Source organism: Nilaparvata lugens, chromosome 5, assembly GCF_014356525.2.
Source record: "Nilaparvata lugens isolate BPH chromosome 5, ASM1435652v1, whole genome shotgun sequence".
Classification (NCBI taxonomy): domain Eukaryota; kingdom Metazoa; phylum Arthropoda; class Insecta; order Hemiptera; family Delphacidae; genus Nilaparvata; species Nilaparvata lugens.
In genome coordinates this window covers 64,918,437-64,932,698 of record NC_052508.1, presented here as the reverse complement: position 1 = coordinate 64,932,698, position 14,262 = coordinate 64,918,437, and the positions used below count along the sequence as shown (strand labels likewise).

The window sequence follows — 14,262 nt, the reverse complement described above, 5'->3', positions numbered from 1 at the left end:
CGGATAGCCGCCATTTAACTGATATAATTTTCAAAAATCAACAATAAAAATTACATTTCAAACTGAATTGAACCCATTGAATTTTTTTTTTCTAGATTGAACGGTGCATTACTTATAACCCTTCCAAACTCGTCAATCGGCTCTGCCCCACCCTGTACAAAATATTTCTAAATCAAAAAGTTTTAGGCTACTTTGAAAATAAATTAAATTGATTCTATAGTTTAGAAATGAAGTTGAAATACCTGCAACGACCAATGGAACAGAGAGCAACTGGATCGCCTATAACCGCCACCAAGCTTTGGGCGCGAGTTATTGCCGTGTTCAACAACTTGGAATTGGATAAAAAGCCGTAGTCCATCTCATCTTCTGATCTCAATTTACTGGCCGCATCACTGCAGGTCCTTCTTGTTCTTACGGTACTAAGAAATATTGCACGGAACTGTTTACCTGAAAAATTGTACAACATAAGTGAGAATGTTGCTTGCTTTGAGGATGCAACTGATATAAAGTTCTTATAATCCATCTATATAACACGAGAGATTAGAGTTTCTTCTAATCCATCTATATAATAAGAGAGAGTAGGGTTGTGTTTGTTCTTTTGTTCGCATCAAAAAATGTCAACTTGTGGATTATTATATATTTTTTTTTAAATTACTGTATTTTTCCATATTATCATTTTGTACCTTATTACCATATGTAATAGGATAAATATTACCATTTGTACCTTATTTCTTTTTATGATTTTTTATAAGTTTTCTATATATTATATTTTAAGATTTTACATTTTCTTGTAAAGGAGACATGTTTGGGGAAACCCGTTGTCTCCATTGTAAATGAATAAATAAATAAATAAATTACATACCGGAAAAACAGGAATGATTTAGATCTCCAAATTTCGAACATAGATTCTAAAAATATCAATCTCGTGCACCTCGAAGCCCAAATTTCAATTTTCCTTCTAGATTTTTCAGAATTAATGTTCAAATTTAATTCATGGGACATGAAATTTCATATTCTGATATTCTATCAGCTGTCTATTGGAATCTTCGGTTGTAACCAATTTACAATTTTCCTTAAAACTTACTTCAATATTCATGATTTTCTCCTCTCGTGATTATTGATTCTATCTATAGCATTCATTTATTTATAAATGATGATATTGATAACGTATCCTTTTTCTCCTTTTCTATAATACAATAAAGGAAAGAACTTTAATCACAATTATTTGATTGTCAATATGATTTAATTTTAAATATGTTATGGGGAATTTTGGAGACAAAAAATGTTTTCTGTTCAATGTTAAAATCGCATTGATTCGGTTGTCAAGTGCTAAATCGATCAGCACTGGTTACTGATTACAGTAACTGGTTACAGATACACATAAATTTTTATCAATAGCACACCTTGTACATTCAATACTCGTTCTACTGAGATGCCGCCCATTCTTCTTTTGCGGAGTTCGGATCGAATTCTGAATACTTGATCGGCATACGGTGTCATTATGCCGATTGAATGCTCGTCCAACTTTCCCCACGAGCTTGGCCAACGCTTCTTCAATTCGGAGACTCGCTCCACCACCTCATATACCTGTATACATAGCAGTTAACAAGGTTATTTGTATGCAACATTACTGGCAAGTTAAATATATCATATTCACGTTACTTCACTTGTTTATACCATAGAGAAAAGATATCCAATGGAATAGGACATCTAGTTTCTCGTGGAATAAGGAGAATCATGTTTATCGACCTATTGTAGTGAATTGAAGCATATAGAAAAGATACCATATGAAAGAAGATATCTCATGATATAGGACATTCATGTTCCAAATTTCAAGCAGATTTTTTGTTAACTCATGCCGATTACTGTCTATTTTTACTGTTTAAGCCGGGTGAGAGTGTAAGAACGGCACAGTATGAGAGACTTAAATCGTTACGAAAAATAATTACTAGGAGTGTGGGCTTGAGTTAACAGTGAAATTTGGAACATAAACGCCCCTATACCAAGGAATTATCTTCTTATGCAATTTTTTTCTATGCTACTACTAACTTCACTAAACTATGTTTTTTTGAAATTACATCCTCAGGGCTCAAGTTTTTGGAGTATAAGACAAGTTAGTCAGGTCAATAATTTTACATAATCAACACTAAGGGCCAGTTGCACGTACGTCGGTTAACGTTTAATCACGATTAAATGCTATACTTTAATCGAGATTAGCGCTAACCGATGCATTTTGGTTGCACAAAACAGACATTTCAAGCGATAACGCCGATTAAACTAACCGGTGTGAAAAAAATTTATTCTGATTAGTTGGCACCATTTTAACGGCGATTAGCTGAAACGAAGAAAATTTGTTGCACATTCGGTTAAACTAATCGACGTAAAAGATTTTCAACAGGCCATTCTTGGGGAATTCAATCCAACTAACACCAGTTATGTACCTACTGATAGCTGTCTTCCAATTAGTTTTTGGTAAAAAAACTACAAAATTCAAAGTATGAGCTATATAAATATATATATGAATGAATTTCATCCGTTAATAAAATGGAGAAGTGTATTTAGCTGATATTAGCATTCAAAATTATATTCTGATTTTTTGAGGATAGTTTACGATCTGTTTCGTCTGCAGAATCTGATAACACTTGACACTGGCGACAGATAGGAATTTTTAGGCGCATGCCTACCGCTCCAATAACTGAATGGTCACCGCTTCAATAATCTAACCTCAATTTTGTGCCATTTGTTCAGAATAGCATCATCTGTCGGTTAAATTAAAGTGTTGCCGGATTGTGAAACCGTTAAAATGTTGGTTAGTTAACCGGAAAACTAAATCGGAATTAGAAACTAACTGATCTTTGTGGAACAGAAATGAATCCGTAAAACTAACGCTGATTTGTTAATTGGCGTTAATATCCATATTTAACAGACGTTCGTGCAACTGGCCCTAAGTAAATCAAACCTAGTCTTGGTTTGAAAGTAGTCAAAGTCAACTAACCTCAGAATTGTTGTAAAATGCTGTCGAGTTTTTATCCTGGACATCCTCGCCACGAGTTGTGAAGAACGTCAGTGGATAGAATTTATCGTGTCTTGGCTGTTTACCACTACTTATAAGTTTTTGGTCATAGAAGAGTTCTGAAGTGAACTGAAACATAACATTTATTCACAATCACAAATTTATTAAAATTCAAATCAGTTACAAAGTTGATAAGATTAGTCACTCTAAAATCCTTGGATGAAAGCCAAATGTTGAAGCTTCAAGGTTGACCCATGCATTACTCAAAAGTGCAGACAGCATCTTTAATTAGGTTTCAATACTACTTTATTCCGATTAAAAGAATTATATCTTGCTGTGGCTATTCCAATAAAGTATATGAATAAGGTATTTGAATAATAAATTAACACTACAGATGGAAATAAATTGGAAGTTGCATTTGTTCAAATGCTAATTAATGAATAATTATTATTAAACGAAAATCCCAATTAAATTAACACTACTTTATATTGTCAAACAACTTGATATTGACCTGACAATATCAAGTCGTTTTCAATCAATATGGACATAAACCAGAAAAACATCTTCACAACAACACAAAGTATTTGAATAAAGTTTGAAAACGTTCTAATTACCCGGATTATTGCTTCATGTGCCCTGTAGTTTTCACATAGGAGTATTTTACATGGGAATGTACTAGGATAGTGATCGTAAAGCCTTTCCAATAACGATACATGTAGATGTCTCTCTTTGGCGAACTGAGAAAATAGCTCCGGACTCAGCTGAAAAATAGAAGTAAATTCAGTTAGAAAATGTGAATCAAAACCACAACAAATAAATTCAAGCAATTACTTAAGAATTGATAGTAACCTTATTTTATTTCATTTTAGACACATTTAGTATCGGCCAAACCTGAAATTGTCAAATGTCAAAATAATGATAATGGGAAGTTGAGCCGAAACTAGTCATGTCTAAAATAAAATAAGAGTACTATTAATTCTTTGTAATTGAACTTTCAAGTAGCATTCAAGCAAGTCTATTGATAGCTGATTAACCGAAATCAAATTATATTCTGTTCCGAAATCATACATTTATTTAAAACAATGCAACAAATTTAATTGTTCGAAAACTCATTTTGTTACAAATTCTACAAGAAAATCCCAGCAAAGAACTACATCATCATCTAGGTTTAATATATTTTTCCTACAGTTACGTTGAAAAGTGGCCATTGCTGCACTGATTACAGAACGCAAAGAATCACTTTTCCGCTCTCGTGCGGGAAAAATTTTTCTGCACTCCAGATTTGCAACATGGCAACGCAAAATACTTGGTAGGTTATATGGAGCAACAGGGCAGCAAAATCAAAATGAAGTTGGTAACAGTGACTGGGCTGCTATAGTGAGCAGAGGTGCAACGAAGCACAACGCGCTAATTATTATTCATTATATATTATAACCAAGGACAACATTTTTATTCAATTTGACAATAAATTAAGGTTTTTATCAATAATAAAATTACACAGAAAAACATTTGATGGATTTCAGGCAATTTTACCCATAATTACCCACTTTTCATATTCAATGGTAACTGTAGGAAAAACTTAATGTGAAATACGTGCGCAAAGTTCCTCTGCTGCACTCAAGAAACCATTCCGCCCTCGCCTACGGCTCGGGCGTAAACGTTTCTTTCGGTGCAGCAAACTGTCACTTTGCGCACTAGTTGCACAAATAACTATTTCGCCCCACTTGGATGTAATGAGCTGGTTTTCGTGCGTCATATGGAGGCCGAAAATGATTGTTTTCTGACCAGGCCGGTAAAAGTTTAACGGCCCTAGGGCTGTAAAATAACCTTGAAGTCAGCTGATTCTGATTTGATGTGAACGTGTTTACAAAATGGTTTATGAAACGGAATCAGTTTATGCTTCTAGAATTGAATAAGTATTCTGCAATAAGATACTATCATTTTATTTGGATGAATAAAATACAGATAAGATATATATTATAAACTATTCAAATTCGATTTTCAGAGTAGGATAGAACTTCTAACCTAAACTTCCGAAGTCAACGACAACAAGCATTGTTGACGTTGACATTCAGATTGACTAAATTTCAAGTGTGCTAAAACAGCTGATCAAAAAACTTTTCATTATTTGTGTTTATTATTCAAGAATCAAAACATTTATAATAATATCATCTTATTGTCATTTGGAAGAATAAAAAGTATAAACTCAACCTCTTACATAATTGAACATAATCGTTTAGGTTATTTAGACAAATCATAATAAAAAATAAAAATACTTGGACAATTTCCTGTTATTCAGATTAAATCAGATTTGGTAGAGCTATGACCTTCCTGTTTTGCTTTCGGAAGTGCCTAATAAAGAATTATTATTCTAATATTTATATTGTTTATTTTTCTGTGTGGCGAAAAATAACGTTCTCACCATGGGCAAAAATGTTTTTCCGGCTCTCAATCTTTTCTAGTCCTCGGCCTACGGCCTCGGACTTGAAAACCGATTTCGAGCCGGAAAAGTCTCATTTTCGGCCCTAGGTGCGAAATATACTATATCATTAACTTGAAATGTTGATATATCATCAACATAAAAAGCTAAGATTGATTGCATCAATCAGGAAAAATTCAATCTTAAATAAGCTGAACATGAGGAGATCCTGGACTCAGTAGATTGATTGATTGATTCTTTATTGATTCATATTTATATTGTTTATTTTTCTGTGTGGCGAAAAATAACGTTCTCACCATGGGCAAAAATGTTTTTCCGGCTCTCAATCTTTTCTAGTCCTCGGCCTACGGCCTCGGACTTGAAAACCGATTTCGAGCCGGAAAAGTCTCATTTTCGGCCCTAGGTGCGAAATATACTATATCATTAACTTGAAATGTTGATATATCATCAACATAAAAAGCTAAGATTGATTGCATCAATCAGGAAAAATTCAATCTTAAATAAGCTGAACATGAGGAGATCCTGGACTCAGTAGATTGATTGATTGATTCTTTATTGATTCTCTATCACAAATCATAGATCGTTCATATCAGAAGATCATTATGATCTCAGAAAATGCAACACAGCATAACTCAATCTGCCAAACAAAGAAAATGATTGTTAATCATTCTTATGATGATTGACAAATGATTGCCAATAATTATATGATAAGACTCCAACTTATTCTTCGAGTAGAAAGAGCATGTGATGAACATAACCCTACTTTGGACAATTTTATGAACTGAATTCAAGAAAAGAAGTTTTGGATAGTGCATGTTTTTTTCAATATTATCATTTGTTAGGTCTCATAAATGAATAAGATTATTTACTTAAGACAGTACTTTGGATAATGTAATGTCTATAAATTTAAAATTCTGACATATGATGTTAATTAATTTATACATTGAAAAACAAAATATAAATGTCTTCTAGAAACAAGTTACCTGCATATGATCTCCAGCAAGCACTATCCTTGTTTCTTCGTTAGCTAGAGCGAGAGGCATAATCGCTTCACACTCCATTGCCTGCGCCGCTTCGTCCAGCAAAATGTGTGTGAAATGACCTAATCAACAGAAATATACAACTTTAAACATAAATAAAGATAATGATTTGCTAAAAAGAAAAATATAGAATTATAGATAATATAGATAAACATAATTATTGAAAAATATATATAATTTGTAGCTATGTAAGATGAAAATTATCTTGTCTCACTTACTCAATTGCTCATAAAAATATCCAATCTTAATTTGAATAATTAATAAGAAAAGATTGATGCATTGTCATATTTACGTACAAATATCCAAAAAAAAATCTTTTGAAAGAGTTTTTACAAAAGACTCTTTCAAAAGATTTTCTTTGAATAGGACATTTTTCATAATAATATTTGAACTGAATCACGTAATCTATATATATAAAAGCGAAATGGCACTCACTCACTGACTGACTGACTGACTCACTCACTCACTCGCAGAACTAAAAATCTACCGGACCAAAAACGTTCAAATTTGGTAGGTATGTTCAGTTGGCCCTTTAGAGGCGCACTAAGAAATCTTTTGGCAATATTCTAACTCTAAGGGTTGTTTTTAAGGGTTTAAAGTTCGTCTTTTAGCATGTATATTCTTCTTCTCCCAATCTCTTAATTATAATATTGAAATTTCCATATAATATGTTACTATAGAACTATAATCTAGATAGAGTACCTCTTCGAAACAGTTGTTAACTGGCAACTAAATTAATAATTTTGTCAGGTTGGCATTAAGTTGAGTTGGCACCAAGTTGAAGATTTAAATGCATGTATCGCGGAAAAATTGATTGGGCACTGCTACTACAATCCTGGGAATATTATATTACTAGCCGTCAGGCTCGCTTTGCTCGCCATATCCGTTCAGCCAGACGTTTAGTCTGGACCCCGACTGGATTGTCCTAACATATGATAAAAATGCTCAAATGAAAAATGCAGGCGAGCGAAGCCTGCTGATCCCACTCTTGGACGATCCAGTCGGGGGTCCAGGGGGCGGAGCCCCCTGGCTAGACGGATATGGCGAGCGAAGCGAGCCTGACGGCTAGTAATACATATAAACCTATAATAGTTAGCAGATGTAAATAGTTAACAATTACAATGAACATAAGTAAATGCAAAATTACCTTTTTTCAATCCAATAGTTGATAGAAACATTGAAATGCTGAGTGTGACAACAACAACCCTGTGCTTTACAATATCGTCCAGCGTTGGTACTTTGAAGGTCCTCAAGTTACTAGTCGATTCAATCAGACAATACTGCAAAAAAAAAAAAAACAAAAAATACCATAAGTGACTTTGGGTCGCCTTCTGCAAAGTTGGTTCAATTATCAAACCAGTAATCAAATGTATGATTGCATTTATTATAATGTGTTTCAATTGATACCCGGTTGCAGAGTCGTTACATAGAATTGAACATAGCTATGTGAGACATAGTTTAAAATCACTGATATGAATGGTTGGTCGTTGCACAGTCGTTTGTGGAAGCCCATTTAGCTATATCTCGAATTAGCATCACACATAAGTCACACTGCAGCTCTATTCACTTTTCTCCGTACATGCTTCTATCCAACCAATGTCTTGGCATAGGGAAAAGTTTCAATCGACATCACTGTGAACAGACCTAAAAGACCTCACATAAAATTGATAAACTATATGGCGACTCTTGGCTTTTGGCGAGATTTCTCACCATATTTTGCGATTTGTAGGTTATAAACACTTGAAAAAACATAGGGAGAGAAATAGTTATTTGTGCAACTAGTGCGCAAAGTGACAGTTTGCTGCACCGAAAGAAACGTTTACGCCCGAGCCGTAGGCGAGGGCGGAGTGGTTTGTTGAGTGCAGCAGAGGAACTTTGCGCACGTATTTCACATTAAGTTTTTCCTACAGTTACAATTGAATATGAAAAGTGGGTAATTATGGGTAAAATTGCCTGAAATGCATCAAATGTTTTTCTGTGTAATTTTATTATTGATAAAAACCTTAATTTATTGTCAAATTGAATAAAAATGTTGTCCTTGGTTATAATATCTACTTAATAATTTGCTCGTTGTGCTTCGTTACACCTCTGCTCACTATAGCAGCCACAGCAGTCACTGTTACCAACTTCATTTTGATTTTGCTGCACTGTTGCTCCATATAACCTACTAAGTATTTTGCGTTGCCATGTTGCAAATCTGGAGTGCAGAAAAAATTTTTGCCGCACTAGAGCGGAAAAGTGATTCTTTGCGTTCTGTAATCAGTGCAGCAATGGCCACTTTTCAACGTAACTGTAGGAAAAAATAATTTACTTATATACAGATGGTTTTTCGTAAACATATTTCAAAAAAAGGTATCACAACCTTTAAAATGCATTTGGCTGGAGTAGATATTGGATTCAACAGCACGACTTCGGGCCCATAACTTAACTGACCGTTTTTAGCTATTGGAGTTATAGCCTTAGACCAGTTATAGTATAGACGCGCCTCATTGTATGAAAGTCGATGAAGCCAACATCTACTGCCATATCGCTCCATCGTGACTTCAGAATCGTATAGAAAACTTTTCTGTAGACTTTGTTAACATTGTTCATAGCAGATTGTGTCTATTTCAGATGGAAGTAGATTATTAACGATTTTTATAGGAAATACAAGATCTATATAATTAAATTTATTATATTTCCTACATAGAAATATAAGATCTTTATAATTTACAAACTCTACAGAAAAGTTTTCTATACGATGCTGACGTCACGATGTCTATTTCAGATGGAAGTAAATTATTAAAGATTATTATAGGAAATACAAGATCTATATAATTATATTTATTATATTTCCTACATAGAAATATAAGATCTATATAATTTACAAACTCTACAGAAAAGTTTTCTATACGATGCTGACGTCACGATGGGGCGATATGGCTGTAGATGTTGTCTTCATCGACTTTCAGTATGGGGCGTGTCTATTCTAGAACTGGTCTAAGTTGGAGACATAAATAAGTTCTTTCTGATGACTATGCAACGAAATCATGTGTTTAATTGGGCGTTTTTAGTTTTATGGGAGCTATAGTTTACTTTGACATCGGAACGGAAAGTGAATTTATGACTTCGTAAATGAGTTAACTGCCTGTTTTTAACTTTATGTGACGACTCTGCAACCGGGCATCAGTCAGCTATTGTTTAAGCTAGAATACCAGTTTTTTGTTTTATGGGAGCTATAGTTTACTTTGACATCTGTGCAAAGGAAAGTGAATTTATGGCTTCGTGAATGAGTTAACTGCCTGTTTTTTTTAACTTTATGTGACTACTCTGCAACCGGGCATCAGTCAGCTATTGTTTAAGCTATAGTACCAGTTTAAAGCTTTTGGAGAAAGTGGCACTTGAACACTTTTTTAAATGTTAATCAAATAATGTAGACCTCACAACAGAATCTCACCAGAAATTACTGGATCTGTAATTTACATATTTATTCTAACCCACTTTTGGATGCAAGGAGACTATTTAAATGTTAATAAAATGCTCCTATTATAATGTAGACCTCACTATAGAATTATATCAGAAATTATTGTATTTGTAATGTACATTTTTTAAGTGAATGGATCAAATCCAACCCTTGGCTGCAAGACGACTATTAAAATAGACAAGCTGCTATAAATCCTGATATAATTCTGTTGAGAGCTTCCAACTAATTCTTTATTTGTTGGCTGACTCTTATTTTTATATCTCAAAGCCTTATGAATTCTTCCTTAATTGTAATTACTTGATACATTATTAGTATGTTAGGAATTCAATAGTCAAATTGATTTTTCAACTATAAGAGAGTTTCTCAGGTCTGCAGCAGCTCCTCCATGCGTACAGGGAAGCTTCCCTTGCATGAGAGTAATATTATTGTCATAAAAATAAAATTTATTTATTTATTTTTATTTATTTATTTATTTACAATGCAAATAACACTAATGTAATAACATTGAAAGATAAAATAATAAGGTAGTCCTTGTGCTATTTTTCTTCCAAATTTATAGGTGACAAAGTCCAAGATAAGGTTAGAATTTCACGTGTACAATTTTTATAAAATTTTGGTCCAAAATAAACATTAAAACTATAAATTTTGAATTTAGATGGCTTAAATTGATAAATTAATTAGAAATATTCCACTCAATTACCACTTTTAACTAATAATATTGAGTTATTTAAGAAATTTGGAACTATTCAAGAAACACAAACTCGTAAACACTGAAAATGTATATAATATTCATAAGTATTATTAATTATTAATATTATTATTATTTTTATTAAGCATAGACAAAACTCAAGTGATGGATGTGGTAACCAATCATAGAGAGATAGATATTAAGTTGAAAAGCAGAAGAATTGAACAGGTCACACACTTCAAATATCTTGGAGCTATCATACATGAGGAGGGCAGAATGGAGGAGGAAATAAATTCTAGAACTGCTTCTGTTGGTAGACTCTACTATTCGCTATCAAGAGGGTTTCTTAATATGAAAGATGTCAGCCAGGTAGCGAAAATGGCAGTCTTCTGGTCCACATATGTTCCTATTTTGTTATACTCTTCCGAGACGTGGACTTTGACAGAGAGAAGTAAGGGTAAGCTGCGGGCCCAAGAAATGCGCTTCCTACGTAGAGTGATTGAAAAGACAAGAAGAGACCGACTGAGAAATCAGGCTGTAAGAGCTGTGGTCAACTCTAATCCAATCACTCAGAGGATAGTGGAAGGGCAGCTTAGATGGCTGGGCCACGTAATAAGAATTGACGAGGAGAGGCTACCAAAACAGATATGGGAATGTAAGGCAGAGGGAAGAAGACGAGCTGGAAGACCGAGAAAAAGAATGTCTGATGACCTCCGGAGAAATTTGGAGACTAGGGGTGGTGATTGGCCGTTTGTTGCAGGATCGTGATAGATGGAAATCTCTTGTAAACTCTACACCGCAAGGTAGAAGAGGCTTCTATTAAGAAAGTATTATTATTAGTCTATAGTGAGGTCCACGTTATAATGGCAGTGAAGAAAGATTGAAAAATAGCGATGTCGATTCTCTGAATTAATTAATTATATTTCTACACTGTCAAAAACATAATTGGCATCGTTGTGGACCTAGAAATGGATAGTACCACCGGCTTTGTCGAATGATAGACAAGGATATCGAAACCAAAGTTGATCAAATACTGTCACTATAGTCTATAGTGAGGTCCACGTTATAATGACAGTGAAGAAAGATAGGAGAAAAATGTTGCCAAGTCTCTCCATTTTGCCACTGTGTGTACACAGCTGTTACTCAATTCATTCCATTAAATTTGATCCAATAATAATTATCATTTCCTTGATAAAATAATCAATTTAATGTCAAATTAATCAAGAAAATATATTTTTCCATAATTTTATTTGAAAATTTGCTTTTATAACTGAGATCAGATTTTTATTTTTATACAAACCTGAAATGGCGGCTAATTTAAAAAGCTGTGATACAACAATCTGAATTTCAAAACAACAGAAATTGAGTTATTTGGTAGGTATTCTATTCAAATATCTTTTAAAAATAATATAAAAATAGAAACCATATTTAAAATAAGTAATTTCAATGGAAATAATTCTGAAATAACCTTTCAATATTATTTATACCGGTACGAGAAGGTCTAACCTACACGTGTAGGCTAACTAAAGCATGGATGAAGTCTAGGAAGCTATCAACTTATAAAATGTCATTTCAGGTATTTCAATTTGTGTTTCTCATACGGTAATGTCTAAAAATTATTTCATTGTTTCAAAAATACATTTTAAATCAATTATACGACTTGTGTACTCAAATATTTTGATAGAATGAAGAAAAAAATGGCGCCTGAGAATTGTTTGTTTACTTTTGTACAGTCACTGTCAAAAGTGAAAATAAAATATGCTGGCAAACTGACAACATTGCAAAGCGAGAGAGAGGTGGCGTTATCTGTTTTGTTGGATGATAGAAAAGGATAGCAACAGTATTGTCAATCGTACATTGCCATTATAACCTGGACCTTTCTATAGATTATTCATCATCTTTTTTATACATTGTTTTTTTTTGCAATAATGAGTTAATTATTATTGTACCAACCTTCTGAACAACCTGATTGACAGTTGCAACCCATCTTTTATGGTAGTAGATTCTGAGCGGTTTGGCCTCCTGGTGCCCAGCCTCGACATAGGGGTGCAGGTAATCTTTGATGTAGAGATCAGCAGCTGAGTTGGAATGTGTGCAGATCAGCACTCTTGTATTCGGCTGTAGCAGCACCTCTTTCATGGCCTGTGCCAGTGTATATGTCTTCCCTGTACCGAAAGGACCTGAAATGGAAACAATTCGAGAATTAATAGAATTTCAAAATCATCAACAGTCAGATTTCTAAATAAAAACTGAATGTCTATTAGAGCGGGTGATTACAAATCGAATGTTTTAGTCACATGTCTTCAACTAAATGTCTACATTAAATATAGACGGATTATGTTCTTCAATAGTAGGCCTATCACTAGTACCCTTCGCTTTTCAAAGACACTACAGTTTCAATAGAGAATAGACAGATTATTAGATTAATATTCTACAGATGGAAATTACCGCATTTAATTTGGATTTTCATTTAATAATAATTGTTATATTACTATTCCTTGCTTGCTATAGTGAGGCCACGTTATAATGGCAGTGGAGAAAGATACAGTGTTGCCGATTCTCGACCTAGCCACTGCCTTCTATAGAGAATCGCTGATACCGGTATATCTGATGTATTATTACAGTTCATTATTGTTTAAAATATTCAAATATATTCTATTCTTCAAAAAATATTTTTCACTGATTGAATTATACATTTTTATAATATTGAGATTGAATATTTTGTTAATTTTATTTCTATATTGTTGAAAAACAATCTGACAAGTGGAGAAAGATACAGTGTTGCCGATTCTCGACCTAGCCACTGCCTTCTATAGATAATAGCTGATACCGGTATATCTGATGTATTAACGGTTCATTCTTGTTTAAAATATTCAAATATATCCTATTCGTTAAAAACATATTTTTCACTGATTTAATTATACATTTGTATAATTGAGATTGAATATTTTGTTTATTATATTTCTATATTGTTGAAAACGATCTGGCAATGTTGTGGAGCTAGAAAAGGACAGGAATGTTTCCCTTTCCCAAGCAGTTGAACAAATACTGCCATTATAATGTGGACATCACTTTAGTTCGAGGAATCATTTAAATCTTAAATTTCAGACTTTTTGAGAAGTAGGATTACTAAAAGAATAATTACTATTAACCTTGAAAAACGAATCATTGTGAAATAATCATACTATGAACTTACCTTCTATCATAGAAGTAATGTAATAAAAACCCATAGAATACAATTCCGTTAAATGAGTAATTTTATTGGATATCAAAAAGGTATCCAACACACCTATAATACCACTCGACGACTTCTTACCAGAATTAATACAAGAGCTGGATGCTCTTGCTCTTAATGTATCATTCAGATTAATTTATTCAATGTAGAAAGTAATTAAAATCTAAAATTGTCAGTTTCTAAATTTTTGGCAACAAACGTTTAGCTACATTTCAACAAGGAACACAGCAAAGACAGGGTATATACTTTATTGCAATATACAAAAAAACAAAAACAATTGGATTCACACAGAAATGAGATCACCCCGAATAAAGTAACAAGCTGCAAAGAATAATATTATTGTTATTGAAGTACAATATTTAAAGGGGTCTTGAGAGCTTCTG

At 33.3% G+C, this 14,262-nt stretch overlaps 1 protein-coding gene across 1 annotated transcript in view; it reads right to left on the bottom strand.

Annotated features, from left to right (window-relative positions):
- Positions 1 to 14,262, bottom strand: part of LOC111046265 (probable helicase with zinc finger domain) — a 40,285-nt gene that overhangs the window by 5,119 nt on the left and 20,904 nt on the right. The window contains exons 11-17 of the mRNA XM_022331777.2: positions 12,598 to 12,824; positions 7,641 to 7,773; positions 6,437 to 6,555; positions 3,628 to 3,774; positions 2,996 to 3,142; positions 1,404 to 1,587; positions 243 to 447 (exon numbers count right to left, since the gene is read on the bottom strand). Coding sequence (XP_022187469.2) covers positions 243 to 447; positions 1,404 to 1,587; positions 2,996 to 3,142; positions 3,628 to 3,774; positions 6,437 to 6,555; positions 7,641 to 7,773; positions 12,598 to 12,824 — 1,162 coding nt within the window. The remainder of the gene's footprint in view (positions 1 to 242; positions 448 to 1,403; positions 1,588 to 2,995; positions 3,143 to 3,627; positions 3,775 to 6,436; positions 6,556 to 7,640; positions 7,774 to 12,597; positions 12,825 to 14,262) is intronic.